General features: G+C 44.0%; 2 protein-coding genes and 1 long non-coding RNA gene across 4 annotated transcripts in view; 1 reads left to right on the top strand and 2 right to left on the bottom strand.

Moving 5' to 3' along the window:
- The window catches only part of LOC132995589 (suppressor of cytokine signaling 7-like), a 15,072-nt gene extending 6,974 nt beyond the window's left edge, over positions 1–8,098 (top strand). For both annotated transcript variants that reach the window (XM_061065627.1, XM_061065628.1), the window contains 5 exons: positions 1–141; positions 849–977; positions 3,542–3,677; positions 4,260–4,402; positions 4,737–8,098. The exon at positions 1–141 is cut by the window's left edge and continues 28 nt beyond it. In XM_061065627.1, coding sequence (XP_060921610.1) covers positions 1–141; positions 849–977; positions 3,542–3,677; positions 4,260–4,380 — 527 coding nt within the window. In that variant the 3' untranslated portion in view covers positions 4,381–4,402; positions 4,737–8,098. The remainder of the gene's footprint in view (positions 142–848; positions 978–3,541; positions 3,678–4,259; positions 4,403–4,736) is intronic.
- On the bottom strand, positions 136–3,414 carry LOC132995591 (uncharacterized). The gene is made up of 4 exons (XR_009677031.1): positions 3,307–3,414; positions 1,423–1,450; positions 764–1,008; positions 136–490 (listed from the first exon to the last, which is right to left on the bottom strand). It is a non-coding gene; the product is annotated as an uncharacterized LOC132995591 (long non-coding RNA).
- Positions 8,099–8,417: 319 nt separating the features above from the next.
- Positions 8,418–15,672, bottom strand: LOC132954047 (properdin-like). The gene is made up of 11 exons (XM_061026486.1): positions 15,543–15,672; positions 14,196–14,334; positions 12,980–13,143; positions 12,609–12,776; positions 12,292–12,501; positions 12,036–12,203; positions 11,681–11,872; positions 10,594–10,767; positions 10,290–10,487; positions 10,062–10,173; positions 8,418–9,793 (listed from the first exon to the last, which is right to left on the bottom strand). The coding sequence occupies exons 1-11, from the start codon at positions 15,610–15,612 to the stop codon at positions 9,673–9,675; spliced, it is 1,716 nt and encodes a 571-aa protein (XP_060882469.1). The 5' UTR covers positions 15,613–15,672; the 3' UTR covers positions 8,418–9,672.
- Between the last annotated feature and the right edge of the window lie 2,577 nt (positions 15,673–18,249).

The raw sequence follows: 18,249 nt of genomic DNA on the forward strand, positions 1-18,249 counted from the left end.
GGGAGGATGCAGAGATGAAGCTGAAGGGGAAACCCGACGGGTCGTTTCTGGTTCGGGACAGTTCAGACCCGCGATACATCCTGAGTCTGAGCTTCAGGTCGCAGGGAGTCACACACCACACACGCATGGAGCACTACAGAGGTAACACACACACACACACACACACACACACTCTCTGACACATAATTAATAAGCAAATCAATAACTGAGGATTTCAGATTTAAAAAGTATAGTCAATATAATCTACTTACAAAAAAACCCAAAGCAATAATTGGAAGTCAATGTTAAAATCTATGGAAGCCTGAGCGGATCAAAAAAGGTGGCGTTTTTGTTTTTATGCATCGAAATGTCTAGAACTGAAAGAAATAACAAACAAGAAAAAAAGTAAGAAAAGCAAAAATGTGGCAAATCTTGTTTTGTGGAATATAACCCAGTGTAATGGTGAGGACATTATTTTCTCTCTAATTACTACATTACCCATGAGCCTTAGCTTCCATTGCCATTGACCTAAAGTTTAAGCTACTGGGTTTAAACGGTAAAAAGGATAGAATGTTTAAACAGTTATCATTATCTGGATGTGAAGCTCTGTGATTGGCTGTTTTTTTTTTTTGGGTGAAATGCACTCTGGGAGTTGTAGTGAACTTTAGTTGTTAGGTCTATATTTATTCTAGGGGTTTTAATTTTTACAAATGTTTTCAAACACAAATATCATGTGATATAAATCTTTGTGATCTGGTTTCTAAATCAAAACACATTTTGAAACGTATTGATCTGGTTTAAACCTGTTTGTTCTCTCTCTCTCTCTCTCTCTCTCTCTCTCTCTCTCTCTCTCTCTCTCTCTCCTGCAGGGACGTTCAGTCTGTGGTGTCATCCGAAGTTTGAGGATCGATGTCACTCTGTGGTTGAGTTCATAGAAAGAGCCATCATGCACTCAAAGAACGGAAAGTTTCTCTACTTCCTGCGCTCCAGAGTCCCCGGTAACGACTGTCTCCACCTGTCTGTCTCCACCTGCCTGTCTCCACTTGTCTGTCTCCACCTGTCTGTCTCCACCTGCCTGTCTCCACTTGTCTGTCTCCACCTGTTTGCTCTACCTGTCTGTCTCCACCTGTTTGCTCTACCTGCCAGTCTCCACCTGTCTGTCTCCACCTGTTTGCTCTACCTGTCTGTCTCCACCTGTTTGCTCTACCTGCCAGTCTCCACCTGTCTGTCTCCACCTGTTTGCTCTACCTGCCTGTCTCCACCTGTCTGTTTCCACCTGTTTGCTCTACCTGTCTGTCTCCACCTGCCTGTCTCCACCTGCCTGTCGCCACCTGCCTGTCTCCACCTGTCTGTCTCCACCCGTCTGCCTACACCTGCCTGTCTCCACCTGTCTGTCTCCACCTGCCTGTCTACACCTGCCTGTCTCCACCTGCCTGTCTCCACCTGCCTGTCTCCACCTGTCTGTCTCCACCTGTTTGTTCCACCTGTCTGTCTCCACCTGTTTGCTCCACCTGTCTGTCTCCACCTGTCTGTCTCCACCTGTTTGCTCTACCTGTCTGTCTTCACCTGTCTGTTTCCACCTGTTTGCTCTACCTGTCTGTCTCCACCTGCCTGTCTCCACCTGCCTGTCGCCACCTGCCTGTCTCCACCTGTCTGTCTCCACCCGTCTGCCTACACCTGCCTGTCTCCACCTGTCTGTCTCCACCTGCCTGTCTACACCTGCCTGTCTCCACCTGCCTGTCTCCACCTGTCTGTCTCCACCTGTCTGCCTACACCTGCCTGTCTCCACCTGCCTGTCTCCACCTGCCTGTCTCCACCTGTCTGTCTCCACCTGTTTGCTCTACCTGTCTGTCTCCACCTGTTTGCTCCACCTGTCTGTCTCCACCTGTCTGTCTCCACCTGTTTGCTCTACCTGTCTGTCTTCACCTGTTTGCTCCACCTGTCTGTCTCCACCTGTCTGTCTCCACCTGTTTGCTCTACCTGTCTGTCTTCACCTGTTTGCTCTACCTGTCTGTCTTCACCCGTCTGTCAGTCTGCACTCCCTCCCTCTCTGTTTCTGCACAAACCTGCCTGCCTTCAGCTCCAACTTTCTGCCTACACCTACACCTGTGTCCGAACCTGTCTGTCTACCTCTACCTCCACCCGTTTGTTTGCACCTATCTGCTCCCAACATCCACCTTTCAGTCTGTCTCCACCAGTCTCCTTACATCTGTCTGTAAGTGTCTGTCATCACCTCTACCTGCTTCACCTGTCTGCCATCATCTATCTATCAGCCTCCAGTAAAACCTGTCTTTCTCCACCTGTGTGCCTCCAGTTATCAATCTACCTCCACCGACACATTTCTGTCTGTAGTCACCCACCTGTCTGTCTCCACCTTTACCTGTCTGCCATCACCATTATCTGCCTGTCCAAAGCAGTGTGTCTCCACATTTGTCTCCACCTACGCTGCCTTTACCTACACCTGTCTGTTTCCACCTGTCTGTCTGCCTTTACCTACACCTGTCTGTTTCCACCTGTCTGTCTGTCTGCCTTTACCTACACCTGTCTGTTTCCACCTGTCTGTCTGCCTTTACCTACACCTCTCTGTTTCCACCTGTCTGTCTGCCTTTACCTACACCTGTCTGTTTCCACCTGTCTGTCTGCCTTTACCTACACCTGTCTGTTTCCACCTGTCTGTCTGCCTTTACCTACACCTGTCTGTTTCCACCTGTCTGTCTGCCTTTACCTACACCTGTCTGTTTCCACCTGTCTGTCTGTCTGCCTTTACCTACACCTGTCTGTTTCCACCTGTCTGTCTGCCTTTACCTACACCTCTCTGTTTCTACCTGTCTGTCTGCCTTTACCTACACCTGTCTGTTTCCACCTGTCTGTCTGCCTTTACCTACACCTCTCTGTTTCCACCTGTCTGTCTGCCTTTACCTACACCTCTCTGTTTCCACCTGTCTGTCTGCCTTTACCTACACCTCTCTGTCTCCACCTGTCTTTCTGCCTTTACCTACACCTGTCTGTTTCCACCTGTCTGTCTGCCTTTACCTACACCTGTCTGTTTCCACCTGTCTGTCTGTCTGCCTTTACCTACACCTGTCTGTTTCCACCTGTCTGTCTGCCTTTACCTACACCTGTCTGTTTCCACCTGTCTGTCTGTCTGCCTTTACCTACACCTGTCTGTTTCCACCTGTCTGTCTGCCTTTACCTACACCTCTCTGTTTCCACCTGTCTGTCTGCCTTTACCTACACCTCTCTGTTTCCACCTGTCTGTCTGCCTTTACCTACACCTCTCTGTTTCCACCTGTCTGTCTGCCTTTACCTACACCTCTCTGTCTCCACCTGTCTGTCTGCCTTCACCTACACCTCTCTGTCTCCACCTGTCTGTCTGCCTTCACCTACACCTCTCTGTCTCCACCTGTCTGTCTGCCTTCACCTACACCTGTCTGTCTGCACATTTTCCTCCATGTTTTTGTTTATGTTTTCGATTGTCTCCCTTTTCTTCTTCCTGTTTACGTCTTTGTCATTTTCTAAACGCTCTGGTACGAATAACGTTTTTTTTATCGCTGGTCTCCAGGTCTGCCCCCGACCCCGGTCCAGCTCCTGTACCCGGTCTCCAGGTTCAGCAGCGTGAAGTCTCTGCAGCATCTTTGTCGCTTCTGTATCAGACAGCTGGTCCGCATCGACCACATCCAGGAGCTGCCGCTGCCCACGTGAGTTAAAACCAAACTTCTGAGGACCCTGAAAGAGAACGACAAAAACAACAAACCCGCTGTAATGAAGCACAACATTTATACGGTGTCATTATACACAGTGCTAAAGAAACTCAGAGATTTAACTGACAGTTGAACCTTAACACACACAAAAATATTCTCAGAAAGTAAAACAACATATCGAATTGTTTCACTTACAACATTTAAAAAGTTTAATCTATTCTTATCTTCTTGTTTTGTAGAAACAGGAACTGAAAACCGGTCCTGAAGAAACTCTAGAAACTCCCTGTTACCATGATTTCCTTCTGCTGATGATTCACCTCTTTAAATAAAGATTGAATTTGATATTCGAGCTCACTTCCACATTTAAAAAAAAACCAGTGAACTTCCCTTTTCTTCCTGTTCTGTGGTGAAGCTCGTGTGTTATGTTCTAAAAATGACGATATGAAATGCTTCTTCCTTTAGAGTAAGACGATGTTAAGTTATTTAAAAGATGAAGAAATTAAACGGTTAAAAACATTTTTACTTCTGAATATTGCTGAGCGGTTTGTGCTCTCTCTCTCTCTCTCTCTCTCTCCTCAGGCCTCTGATCTCGTACCTGAGGAAGTTTTATTACTACGACCCCGAGGAGGAGATCAGCCCCCCTCTGAAGGAGAGGGGGGCGGAGCCAAGCAGCCAGCCGGGGGTCCCGTCTCAAACGTAGCACTGGAGGCTCAGAGGACCACGTGAGTCACTCGTATAAGAGAGTCACTGATTTAATCCTGAATGTAAATCTGATTCATTTTAAGTCGTTCATTTCAGGATGTCACTCGTGTCTACAGGTCATTTAGAGCCCACACATGATAGTGGGCTCTAAGTGACCTTTGTGTGCTTGATAGATCAAAGTACGTCCACTTAAAGTTCTTTGGTTTTGACACTGAGGGTTCAGATTGTTTTTCTAAAGCTCGGTTTCCACTGACAAACTGACCTCATGAAGGAATAAGAGGATGACATTTCTTAATCGTCTGACTGATCAACAATAACGTTTGTGATGTTTCTCTCCTTTCTCTTCCCCTCCAGTCTTTTTCCTTTCTCTGATTTTTCTGCGTTTTTTTTGGACACTCGATCACTGAAGGACGTTCAACTATTCAAACCGGACTCAGAGTGCAGCCAATCAGCTCTCTTTGCTCGGTCCTGTATCCAGGCGGGTTTCAGATGATCCGCCCTCCTCTGAGCGCACAGATGAGTTCACGGCGAGTCGACAGGGGAGGGACCGGGGATGTGGAGACGCCGCCTCTCTCAAATGATGTCATCACTGAGCAGCTGGACTAAAGGACACATGACATCACTGTTAGCTAAAGACGCTAAATCGCTAAAAACAACAAAAACAAAACAAAGAACCTCGGAGAGAGGAGACACTTTTTAGTCGCCTCTGGGATCCTTTACTGTCCGACACACACCTGGAGATTTCAAACCTGCTGCGACCTACACTGTAAAAAGTTCACCGTGACGCCGGGGGTCTTTCTCAGAGCAGCGGTTGGTTCAATTCCACAGATCGAGTTGATTCAAAACTCCAGAAACCAGGAGGATAAATGTCGCTTAGTCCTTCACCTGTCATGTGATACAACAGGTCAAATAGCTACGAGTTTGAATGCTGCTATCAGCAGTTCTAACCTGTACAAATGCACTGTATCTAAAACCAGCTCCTGGAGCATTGTGGGTAAAATGAGCAGATCAGATTTTGCTGTCAATCAGAATACGTTAAAGGGAAAAAAAAAACTTGAGTTTATCTTTAAAAATGGATTCTAGAACAAAACCACCAACACGGCAATAAATAAAAAAAAGTTTATTAAAATAAAATAAATGTTTATAGAAAAATCAAAAATACAATTCAAGACCCTTTACTCTGTAAATCCAACACAATACTTTTATTAAGCTTCTTCTACCAGGGATGCTGCTTAAGTTACGCTCTGATGGTGATTGGCCAAAAAGAGTGGTCTCTTATATCTCATGGTGACACCCCCGACCCCCCCCCCCCCCCCAACATCCCCAACATCCCCAACAAAATTCAGCTTATGAACTAAAGTTTGGAAATCAAAAACAAAATATTTGACTTTGAAAATAATTTCTTTTTAACTGCATCGTGATTGGTGCTCATCGATCTGTTTTTTTTTTTTAAATCTCATTGAGTGAAGTTTAACTCTGGAACGTATTCTGGTTGATTTATATTAAAGACACAAAGGTCAAAAGGTCGAATTTTTGGCCCCCCCCCAGCACACGACGCTGCAGACTGAGAAAGCCCCCCGTCAGTGCACACATCAGATCCAAATGTTGGAAACTCAGTTTGAGTCACTTTGAGTTCTTTTTAATTTAATTTAGAATGTTATTTATTACCATGCTGCTAAACGCAGCATTAAAGGTACTTCCATGTTGAGCTGAGTTTGTCATGTTGGAATAGAAGTTTTTCTAACTACAGAAACTCTGACGTGTTGAAGTCAAACACAGCAGAGTCTTTCAGGGACGGCTCGAGGTGTGTTTACATGTTGTTTCTTTGTCATAACTTTTGGGGTTGAAGGTCAGAGTCTGCTTGAAACCTGATCCACAGAGTTCGTCCGACCTAAGTCGTGCGTTTTGTTCAGACCAAAAGCGAAGCCTGAGTTTTGGCACTTTTACGATTGCGTACAAGCTCAATGAAAAGGATGCTGAAAGACCTTTAATTGGCGGCGTGCACGAGACTCTCCTGACGTCCTGTCGTTCGATCAGAAGTTGTCAAACTAAACTCCATAAAAAAAAAACAAGCATTTTAAAAGTTGCTTGCTTTGTGTTTCTTGCAGACAGAGTTGGCAAAGCATGAATTCAGACATTTCACAAATCTGCATCACAACCTAGTTACTTCAGCATCCTTTCCTCCTCCTGTTTGTGATCTTTTAATCACAGTCAAATCTGTGAACTTTAGGGGGTTTTTAGTGCTTAAAGGAAGAATGTGCAGAAATCCAGTTTGTCCTCTGAAAATGTCTCTCTGAGTTGTGGCTGTCAACAAAGAGAGAAGCGCGAGTCCCGCTGTCTGCCATGTTTCCGGAGCTGTGTTTACATCATGTTTACATTGACGGGATGGCCGGTGTATAAAAGCTGTTTAAGTCAAGGACTAGAGAAGAGAAGAAGAACATACTCACTGATTATTTAAATGTCATGTAAGCCTTTTTAGATCACGCTCATTCCGTGTAATTTTACATACAATGTGAAGCTACGAGCTAACTAAAAAGAGTGCTACCAGAAGCCTGCTAACACAACAATGCAGCTCGAGACACGGACTATTTTGTCCTGAACCCGGGTCCTATCCGAAAGGCCGTTTGCGCTTAGCGCTTAATGCTTAATTATGGTGCGTTCTAATTCATAACTCTTTTGTGCAAACTCGAGTAGACAGGGGTTGGAGGTGTGTCGCCAAACAGCAGTTTGTTTTGGTTTCAGGCTGGTGCTCAAGGGCGACACCTACTGGATCAGAAAGTCGCACATTCTTCCTCTTAAGTTAGACACTGAGCAGGAACGTGAATCTAGAAAAGTTCCTTGAGATTGAGGGAAAATGAAATGTTGTTATGAACCCCAACAAGATGGTTTTTAGATTTTTGATGTGTCTACAAAGGTGAATATTTGTTGCTCATGTTCATTAAATGTTAATTAGCTCACACTAGATACACAAGGCAAAAGATGTGCTTCACTTTTGGTCTAAACTTTACAGCTGCTGGTTCAGTACAGGTTCGGGTCTCCTGCAGAGCTCTTCATTCTACTGTGACATTTTAGCCTAGAATCTAAAACAGGCGTTCATGTGGGTTTTTTTTTTTTTGTCCTGCTTTATCAGTAATGAAGTTAAACGGGCCAAACAGCCACAGATCAGTGAGCGTGTCTGATGAATGTTTAATTGTGTTTTCTGTTTTGTTTTCTGAACTTTTGTGATGTATTTGTACTGAAAAATCACTGCACTGTCTAAGAAAGACCAAAAAAAACAGGAGAGAGGAAAAAAAAAAAATCAATGTTGGAGACAACCACAGGATCCCAGAGGCGACCGGCCGCACCGACTGCTGTGGCGACATTACCAAAAAACGAAAAAACAGTAGAAGAAGAAGGCTTACGGTCGAAGACTACTGAACTGCATTTCACTGGAACAGGCTGGTGTTTGGATGAACTGGAGTTTGATTGATTCAGACACTTGAGGGAGTTTTGTCCCAGCAGACACTGGGAACACTGGAGCTGGGACGTGAGCGCCCTGTGGGGGACACTTCCATGATGTCAAAACAGAGATGGGGGAGGGGCAGGGCACAAACGCGTCTGAATGCTGCGCACCGAAGGACTGATGAAGAGGGAATGTGTGCGCAGGGAAACAATAAAGTAGTAATCTGTCATTTTTGTGCAGTCAACTGTTAATAAAACAGTGTGGGCGGGGCTTATATCGGTCCTCTTTATTTGTTCAGGCTCCGTAAACTCAGGATTTATGATCTCGTTGGCTTACACTCTAATGAGATCGTAGAATACGTTTTATTCAGAGAAGGTTTTACCATCTGCTTTTTATATGGAATAATTCAAGAACTTTATTTTGGCCAATTTAAAAAAAAAAAAAAAAAAGTTCTGGAGCAAATCATATCCGGTTTCACAAATCTAGATAATTTCAGGAGGACTGCTCCGGATATTCTCCCGACCTGGCTGTGCACATATGCTCCTCCTGTGTGTGTGTGTGTGTGTGTGTGTGTGTGAGTGAGAAAACAGAGGTGAAGTAATAACGCATCCTTTTACTCTTTATTGTATTTTTAATATCATCCATCATTTGTACAGTACATTCAGATTTGACAAACTGCTTAGAAAAATAGTGAGACAGATGTTCTTCATTAAGGTTTTGGATCATTCTCGCCATCGATTTATTTTCTTATACACTTTTGTTATGGATCAGAGTGAGATTGCACAAATCAATTATGAGTATGCATCAAGAGTAAGTAAACTTGAACACGTTTGTCTTAAACATTTAAAATACAAAGTGTTGACCTCATTTGGAGCCCTGCCTGTGGCGTCGCCGTGGTAACTCATCGGTGATCATGTTGTGTTGGGGCTGTGAAAAACCATCTTTGAGGATGTTGTCTTAGTGTTGTGTTGTTGTTTTTGTCAAACTCAGTGGTGATATATTAGTCAGGGGTTGAGTGCAGGGTATAAACAGGTTTATGGAGTATTCCCTTCAGTCTCCTTAGGGTGTACCCACTTTCAAATCCCCTTTGATTCACACTATTGACCGACAATATTCAGAATTATGCTGCAATAGTTTATCTCAGGATGGTGAAGGGATGACCCTCCCTACTCTGTCTCTAATTGGCTAGTACGCACTGACTAAATATGCTAGAGAAGTCTTACATGTCCCTGTGTATGACAGAGACTGCTTATCCTCTGCTGGGCGGGACACTTCAAAAAATAACATTTGGGGGAAAATGAAGAATAGTTTGAATCCAACCTGTGTCTCCTTTCACCCATGTCGTTCCCCACTTTCTCCCCCTCCCCCAGATTTCTGACTCTCCGTTAAAGGCATAAAAACAAAAAACAAATGTTAAAGAAAGAAACCGTACTGGTGAACAATGTTTTAAAACTCGTCGTTGAGAGGGTTATGATGACGTTAAAAATCGTCGTGGAGCGTTTTGTATTTTTTGGCAAAATGATCAATTAGTGTGTTGTGTTGGTTAATTCATCGGCGAGTGTGTTGTGTTTTTGACCGAGCCGACTGTGAGTGCATTGTGTCGCTGTTGTTCCAGTCATCGGGGATCAGTGAGATGGTGTTGCTGAGTTGATGAATGCGTCGTTGGGCATGTTGATTTGCAGTGAGGATGTGACGTCAAACTCAGCAGTTTGACAGATGTATTGGGTGTTTAGCGAACCTGTTACCTTGGTGATGTTTATTAAGTCGGAAAAACATGAATGAAGAACGAAGTTTGGACGATGTGAAACTCATCGGGACAGTGTTTGGTGTTGTTGAAGTCATCGGTTTTCAGGGGCAGGCAGGAGCATTGACACAGGGCTGAATTTCAATCTTCTTGCCGTCAGGTACCACGCCACAGTCTGGAGTCCCGAAGAACGTTGCTGGCTCCCCCTGACGACCAATAGTAGGTCTAACACACACACACACACACACACACACACACACACACACACACACACACACAGACACACACACACACACACACACACACACACACACACACACATATATAAGAATGATATTTCCGCTCATGTTTTCTTTTTCTTAAACTGAAACCGCTAAAACAAAACAGACGTTTTAAAACATAAGACCCCCATTGCTGGTCTCATTGATCCTCTGTACTCTGCTGGTCAATGTGTCCCCCAGTCCTCAGTCAGGTGCAGAGACCGCGTACTCACCTGTACTCGCTGTAATCCGGTGTACAGACTCTTCTCCTGAAGCGTTTGGATTTCTGTCCGCAGGAAGGTTTACAAAAACTCCACGTCTCCCAGCTATCCCAGATTCCCTGAACTGTAAAAAAAAAACACACACATATCCTCTTGATTTAGTTCCTGGTTTTTGTTTGATATCTTTGGCTGTTTTTATAGTTTTCATCATATAATCAATCAAGTTTTAGCGCCACGCACCTCGACATTTCTCGACATCGTAACAGACCCGCCTTTCGGTCAGATCCGTTCCACTGCAGATGGACCCGTTGTGAGTTTGATGAAGACATTGACGCTCTCGGATCTGACTGCCACCCACCTTCTGACAGTTGATGCTCTTCTTTCTGAATGGGTATATACACGGTTTCCATGGCGACCACTGTGACCACACCCCATCCACTGAAAAGAAGCACAGAAGTTTCCCCGATATATACAAATAAAGTGAATGTTTTGTCCGTTTTGTTGGTATGGTGCGGGGGGGGGGGGACCAGAATCTTGAGTCTACCTGGACAGTGGACATCGGTCTTGCAGGTTCTGGTGCGACGTCCCTCTCCAGGACATGGCTGTCCACCGTGTTGGTGGGGAGGGTTCTCACACCCCCTGACCGACACCTGAAGCCCCACACCGCAGGTAACAGGACAGGAAGTGAAGGGAGACCAAGACCCCCAGCCTCCATCCACTAGTCAAGAGACAATGTATTAACAGAGAGAGTCATTGTCTAAATCAGCGGTTCTCATGTGGTCTAGCCTCAGGACCCGCCGCCCACTCCTTCATGAGAAGTCGCGACCCGAATTTCCGATATATTTTTAAACCAATCCGATTTGTTCAATTTGAAGTAGTGCAGTTTGGACCTCAGACGGTGCAAAACGTGACAGAACAAAGAAACTAAACAAATCAAACATGCGGCTTCATAGACTTTTTTTCGACACACATTAGCGACCCACTGAAAATGGCTCCGCGACCCACTTTTGGGTCCGGACCCACCAGTTGAGAAACACTGGTCTAAAAAAAAGATATTGGAAGTGAAAAAAAACCTAAGAAGTTCTCTTTTCCTATGACAGAAAAGAATAAGCAACGCTTCTGATTCTTCCCTTCCGACAAAGTGATCCCACCCGCTCAGATTGGTTGCTACACCAATTTTCAAACGCGATCTGATGTTGATTCATTCTTTGATGTTGTGTGGGCGGAACCCCAAGGACAGCCGAGCTCCAGCTCTGTGATTTGTCACATGTTTGTAAAATGATAGCCAATTAGGAAGCGAGCTGACTTTAAAGGGAAATTGTCACTCCCCTCCGGCTGGCGCAGTAACATGTACACCATCTCATCAACTTTATCCATAGTCTTTTTTTTTAAATTTTATTTATCACTGAACGGTCGTCCAAAAACTATAAAGTCTTCCTGCCATGTTTGTTTACTTAATGGTGGCGTTTGACTGCGAGAGATTTTATGGGATTTCAGGACTCGTTGCTCTTCACACTGTAGGATCAAAACTGTCGTCTTGTGTGGGGTCTCTCACATTTTCAATAACTCTTAAGATTTTAAAAAATATTTCAGTGTGGGCTTAAGACATGTGGACAGAAAGACAAGTGTACCTGGGCAGTGAGGCAGGCGGTCGCAGTTCGCCGTCTGGCTGTCTTCACCCTGGCAACTCCTGCCGGGCGGGCTTGATGAAGGGGCGGGGTTGGAACAGGTGCGTTGGCGAGTTCTGATGGGGACGGGGCCTTGTGGGATGCAGGAAGAAGAACACTCACCCCAAGTGGACCAACCGGTCCAGAGCCCGTCCACTGCCAGAGAAACAGATAGAGACAGTCACAGTTTCACCTTCTTCTTCTTCTTTTTGTACTCGCTAAATAATCCAGACCAAGCCGGGGACCTTCACCCTGAATCACGCGCGTGTCTGTATGTTTAATAAGGTGGAGAAAGTTTGATGTGTGATGCGTGTGTTACCGGGACAGGGACTTTGACAGCTGCTGCTCCGAGTGCTCGATCCATCACAGAATCGTCCACCGTATTTAGGAGGGGGGGAATCGCATCTCCGCATTGACAGCCGAAGTCCCTCCCCGCAAGAGACTGAGCACGGTCCAGCTGGAGACCATGACCCCCAATTCCCATTCGCTGCACAGACAGCCATTTACAACAAACATCAGGTTTTTGAAAACAGTCCACCAGGTTTGAAGGTTTGTCTGATTGGTCATGCACTGACCTGGACAGTTGGGGAGTTCGCTGCAGTCCTGTAGTTGGAAGTTGTTTCCACGGCAACTGTTACCTGGTGGAACCGTGTCAGTAGAGGGGAGGGGGTTTGTGCAGGTTCGCCCTCGCGCTCTTGAAGGGATGGTGACGTTTATGCTCTGGTCATTGATACACGACCCAGAACAAGTGGTCCAACCAGACCAAGCCGTCCATCCTCCATGAACTGAGAGACAGAAAGGTGACCATCAGAAGAAAAAAAAGACAGAAAGGTGTCTACTTAGAGGTAACAGTCATACAAGGGACAGAGAGACAGCAAGACAGGCAGGTTACCTGGACAGGTGGTGTGTGTCGGGCACACCTCTGTCTCCTCTGATGGACCCCTGCAGGCAGAGCGACACTCATGAGGGCTCGAACAGATCCTCTCTCTCGTCCTAACTCCGCCCTCTCCACATGTCACCGAGCAGGGCGACCAGGGGAGCCACGAGCCCCACCCTTCAGCTTCACACACAAATACAGACATGCTCAGTGATAAAACAAGTCTAATTCAATATTAATGTGATAAGTGTGTGTGTGTGTGTGTGTGTGTGTGTGTGTGTGTGTGTGTGTGTGTGTGTGTGTGTGTGTGTGTGTGTGTGTGTGTGTGTGTGTGTGTGTGTGTGTGTGTGTGTGTGTGTGTGTGTGTGTGTGTGTGTAGTATGTACCGTCGCAGCAGGTGCCATTGCAGGGTGTAGTCTGTACATTGTCAGCAGAGTTCTCACACTCTGGATTGCCGATGCCGTAACACTTCCTGTGTCTTTGTGTCACTCCCTCCCCGCAAAGGACGTTACACTGTGACCATGGCGACCAGGGAGACCATGTAGGTGGCCTGAAACCCAAAAAAAACAATGACTGGTTGAACTCATCAGGAACCTCACTGTGTGTACAGTGAAGTTTAAGTCAGCATTTTTATGAATTGACGCGATACAAATAAAAAGACTGATTAACAGCAGAGCATAGTTTTCACCTGATGCACTTACTCAAAGTGACTAAAAGATGCCTCTTCACACTCGGCAAAGTCGATCATGCAAATTATACAACAGGATGGGTCACAAAAGTGTCCCACACTGATGTCAGTTTTGCCATTTTGGGTTCATTCGCGCAAATGTCTTTTTCACAGAAACTAACAAAAGCTAAATCGCTGCCACATGATCGCCAATGGGATCTGTGTTTCCATTACGACCGATGGGTTCTGACTGTTAATGTCTCCCTAATGGATATTTCCCCGTGTACAGGCAAAGCCCGCAGAATGCTTGTGATGATAATACTCCGAGCATCAACTAACCCCAGACAGCTGACGCCAGAAAACACCAGCCTCTTCATGTACAGAATCTGTGAATAGGAATTATTCACCTTTTCTAACTAGCAAATGTAGTCTCACAAGCCCTACATGCACTTGCACTGCACTCTTTAGAGTGTTCAATTCAGATTGTTTAAAAAGGGCCTCCAGTTTGAGGGTTGAGCTCAGCGTTAAGGCATGTTTGTAACTCAAGGTGGAGCGGCTTGTCCCAACTGGAAGAGCTGCTCCTCTAGTTTACGTGTCAACAAAACCTCGGACAAAATTCTCCCCAATGCAGCCGTCAATTTGGAGGGTGTTTCTGAAAGAACGGTGATGATGATGATGAGGCATGCATGGCACTTTGAAGTGTGTAAATGTTCACATGAGACTGACGGTCTTTTGCCGTGCAGTATCCCCCGGTGTGTAAAGTCAGGGTAAGACGTGACGTGTTCATGCAGCAGGTTACAGTGATGAACATTCAAGGCCGGTGAAGTGAAGTGAAAGCGTAAAGGCCTTCTAAAAGTTTGTCCTCAAGGTTAAAAAGGTCACCGTCGAAGTTCACTTTTAAACAGTTTAGTTAAAAGTCGAGTGTGTGCACTGACCCACAGGAGCGGCACACCCCATCCGTTGCCTGGTAACCATAATGAGGGTTCTGACAGCAGTCGTCTCCATCCACTTCACCGATGTCTTCATCACACTGACCTAGGATCAGATTGAAGCGTGCAAAACAACGCACACACTCTGCATACACACACAAACACACAACAGTAAGATTATAGATGATTAATGCTTTTTTCACTTTCTCCGTGTGTGTGTGTGTTTGCTTGGTGTGTGTGGGTGTGTGTGTGTTTTAGTGGCCTTTTTCCAGGATTTCGAAACAGGGTTATTTTGTTCTTGTTTCCCATAAAAGTTACACAATTTGAATCCGCTTGTTTCGTTTTTATGAAAACTGCTGAGGGAAGCTCTTCTGCTTTGTCAAAACTTTCACACCGCTCTGACAGTTGATTTCACTCCTTCTGATCACACTGTTTGCTGGTTTTTGCTGGGTTTAAAAAAAAAATAATTTTAAACCACTTTTTAGATTTTCTCCTTTCGGCCTACACGGCTTTATTTAGAATAAAAAAAATGTAGTGTTTGGTTTGTTTTGTCTGCACACAAAATCAAGGTGTTGTTAGTAACAAAGACTCAAGGAATCAACTCAAATATAAACTCAGATTAAACATCACTCGGAGTGAGAACTGTGAGATGACGCTGCTTTAACCGTTAACACAAAGAGCAACAGAAAAAAACACGATGTAGTGATTTATTATTTCCAAGAAGTCTAGGCTCAAACTTTTTGTGAGTCAATTTTTGAACAATTGTTCTGTTCTTGCTTCTGTTAATTAAAGGACACACGTTTAACGGAGGTTGATTGTTTATTGTTCCTCGTTAGTTCCACCATCTTTATTTTGATTCATACACATCTGCTTCAAATCTGACAGAAATACTTTCAATTCTCGACTTAGAGGGTGTGAAGGATATTTTGATCCAATCTTTTATTAAACCACTTCAATGAAGGCTGCTCAGGCTCTGAATAAACCAGCCCATTTAAACAATGCAGCGTCTACTTTCAAAATGTATTTCTTTTTGGTCCATATGTATTTATATATTCATCACAGTCCAGTGACATTCAGTAATCTTATTTAAGTATCATATCTGTTTTTTCTCTGCTGGATTTACAAGATTCTTTATTTTTTCTTTGTATTGAATTTCCCCGAATTTATTTAAAAAAGTGTTTAAACTCTAAAGACCCAACAAGACTTAAAAACAAGAGGGGTTTAAGTTACAGATTTCCTTGTTTTATTTAGCAACAGTTAACATTAAAGTATCATGCCACACTGTCCATGATCTTCTAATAAAAAATAAAAGTCTCTTCAGAAATGTGATTCTTATCTGTAGTTCAGACTTACCAGAATGCTCCACAGAAACCAGCAGCAGAAGCACGACCAGCAAACCCCTCTGAACCGTCAGAACCTGCATGTTGCTGCTGCTGCAGAGACCTGAGGAGAGTTCAGTGTGTCGACTCTACTTTCTGCGTCTACTCTATATGAGGTAAACCAGGCCCAGAGTACTTCCTGTTTAGGGGTTAATGATCTCAAACAGAGAATGTAGCTCTTATGCCAATACTTCATCAGCACACAAACTGGGATTAAAGTCAACTAAATGTGGTAAAGTATCTGCTTTGTTTGTAAAAGTAAACAAACCTGAATGTAGGACTATTTAAAGGGGAACTCCTGTATTTAAAAAAACACGGCCCTGTTTAATGTATTTGGTGTCTAAATGACTAATAGGTAGGTACATGAAGTTTTGGACTTTCTCCCGTTGATTGCTTCAGCCGACAGCCTTGAAACAAGCTGTGATGCCTGAAACGCAATCCATGGGGGATCGCTGACCTGTCAATCAGGTCAGCTATAGGCCTATACGCACCTTATTGTGAACATCGCTTAACTGTCATAAAACCAAAACGGATGAGTTATCAAAAGATTCACCCCTTGTTCCTCATATCAATGTAGGTAATGTGACAATGAGCCAGGTCAATCTGGGACAAGTTGTATGTGTCAGACAATACTAATCAAATGATTTCATTCTTTCTCATTGCAGTTATTACAGTTTGACCTTTTATTAAAAGTTTCTTCATTTCCAGATGTAGATGTGCAGTAGCCTATTTGTTATTAAGGTTACTCACTCAGTCAGTGTTAACAAGAAAGGAACACAGATAGTTAGATCCTTGGATGAGTGGATTGGTTGTTCTGTGATCTGTTGGTAATGCCTCGCTGCCTCCAGTAGGGGGATGTCGCGCGCTGCTTCAACGGCAGTTTGTGTTTTCCTTCATTCTCCTCTGACTGCTGTTTTCCCCGATTTAAGGTAAATATCGTATATGACGCATTGTAAGTGTGAGAAGACATGTTAGCAATACATTTTCTTGTGTTACTGTGATGTTTTTTATGCACGAAAGTTACGGTTTGTACTGATTTACTGTTGAAAGTGTGTTGGGCTAATTCACACAAACGGGTTTGTTTTAGATTTGAAGCTGGTGTCAGGAGACCCCGTAGCTGCGCTGCCGTCTCCATCTGTGTAGCATGGCCCCCAAGTTATATTATAGTTAGTTAGTTATTATTATTACTTATAATATTTACAGTCTATGGCCCCAAGCCACGGTTTTGTGTGTGTACTGTACTTTTAATGTAAGATATGTGTAGTGATAACGTAGTGGGTGAGAAATACAAAATATATTTCATGTATTTTGTAATACTTATGTTTATATAACGTAGTTAAAACAGATACCTTTGTCATGTAACTGAGTGCTTATGAATATGTAACTGTTATGCCTATAATGTGAAATATGTAAATTCGTTTCTTACAGTTTGAATACTAAATTGACTCAATACATAGGAGGGGAGGGGGGGGCAACAGTTGTGCGTGGGGTCTTTCTTCTCTCACTACTATTTCCTCTTATTTAAAGGCACAACACCAGCCGGTGAGTCTTAACACTGTTGATGAACCTGGGGGAGTCTGGAGAGAGTCGACACGTCTGCACCCTCAGTTCACAGGGAGGATGGTTGATGAGCCCCTCGTTTAAAAGATTCTGTCACACCGTCAAAGGTAAAGAAAGTCACGCACAGATGCATCTTTCTACACAGTACTTGTCTGATTGTCTGAGGTAGAATCTGAATGACTGATCTCTGCTGCCAGCTGGTGTTCAAACAGCTTATGACACTCAAGGCTAAAAGTAGAAGTTATACAGCTTACTGATTCTTAAAGAACTGAGGTGGATTTCTTTGACATCTGGGGCGGCCCGACTCCATCTCAACTTTGAGCAAAAAATGAAAACTTATATTTTACGATTCGTTTTATTTAATTGATGACACAAATCAAGACAAGATTAGTCAGATTGTTTGACAAAAAAAGTAAGATTCTCTTATACATCATCTGATGAAGCTCAAATGAACCAGGCCTCAAGTGGATTAATATTACAGGCTGTTTTAAAGAAACATATGTTCAGGCACAAAGCAAACCCAACCAAAGAAACCTGAAGTACAACCCAGGGTCTTGGCTGAGAAAAAGGAAGACACAGTTCATATAGCTGTCATCTACACAATTCAGTGGTGGACCAAGGTGGCAATGCCTACCCTGCGTGAATAAGAGAAGGATAACTACTCTGTACATAAAAGGAAAGCATAGTCTCAGATACACAAGATGTTTATCTTCTGGCTTTTCTCCACATGAATCAAAGAGGATATACAGATACAAAAATGCAGTCCCTGTTGATGAGATGATATGAGTCTCTGGGGCCGATGGAAAACTGTCAGTGGTTTCCGGTGTAGCCAACAGTTTGTCACAAACAACTTCCAAGACTTCCTTTTCAGTGTGGTTTGCAGTCCAATTACAGTGGAAACTTTAGATGCGTCCGTGTTCTCAGATTGAAAGCAAAATGAAATTCTCCCCATCAGATATGTCTGCTAAGTGAACACTACCATTTCTTGTTTCATTACATCACCCAGAGTAGCACATGTATATCTGTTTCTAGTAATTCTCGGTTCAACTTCACTCTGATTTACCGCAATGGTATGAAACCAAAACAAAGGAAACTGATTTTCTTGTGAATGACTTGCAATA

This window comes from Labrus mixtus, chromosome 20 (assembly GCF_963584025.1).
Source record: "Labrus mixtus chromosome 20, fLabMix1.1, whole genome shotgun sequence".
Classification (NCBI taxonomy): domain Eukaryota; kingdom Metazoa; phylum Chordata; class Actinopteri; order Labriformes; family Labridae; genus Labrus; species Labrus mixtus.

Excerpts from the sequence above, each read along its gene's own strand:
- LOC132954047 (XM_061026486.1), bottom strand. The coding sequence starts at position 15,612 with ATGCAGGTTCTGACGGTTCAGAGGGGTTTGCTGGTCGTGCTTCTGCTG. Across the intron at positions 12,204-12,291 it reads CGAACTCCCCAACTGTCCAG|CGAATGGGAATTGGGGGTCA; the intron begins GTCAGTGCATGA and ends CTGTCTGTGCAG. Across the intron at positions 10,174-10,289 it reads CGATGTCGAGAAATGTCGAG|TTCAGGGAATCTGGGATAGC; the intron begins GTGCGTGGCGCT and ends TTTTTTTTACAG.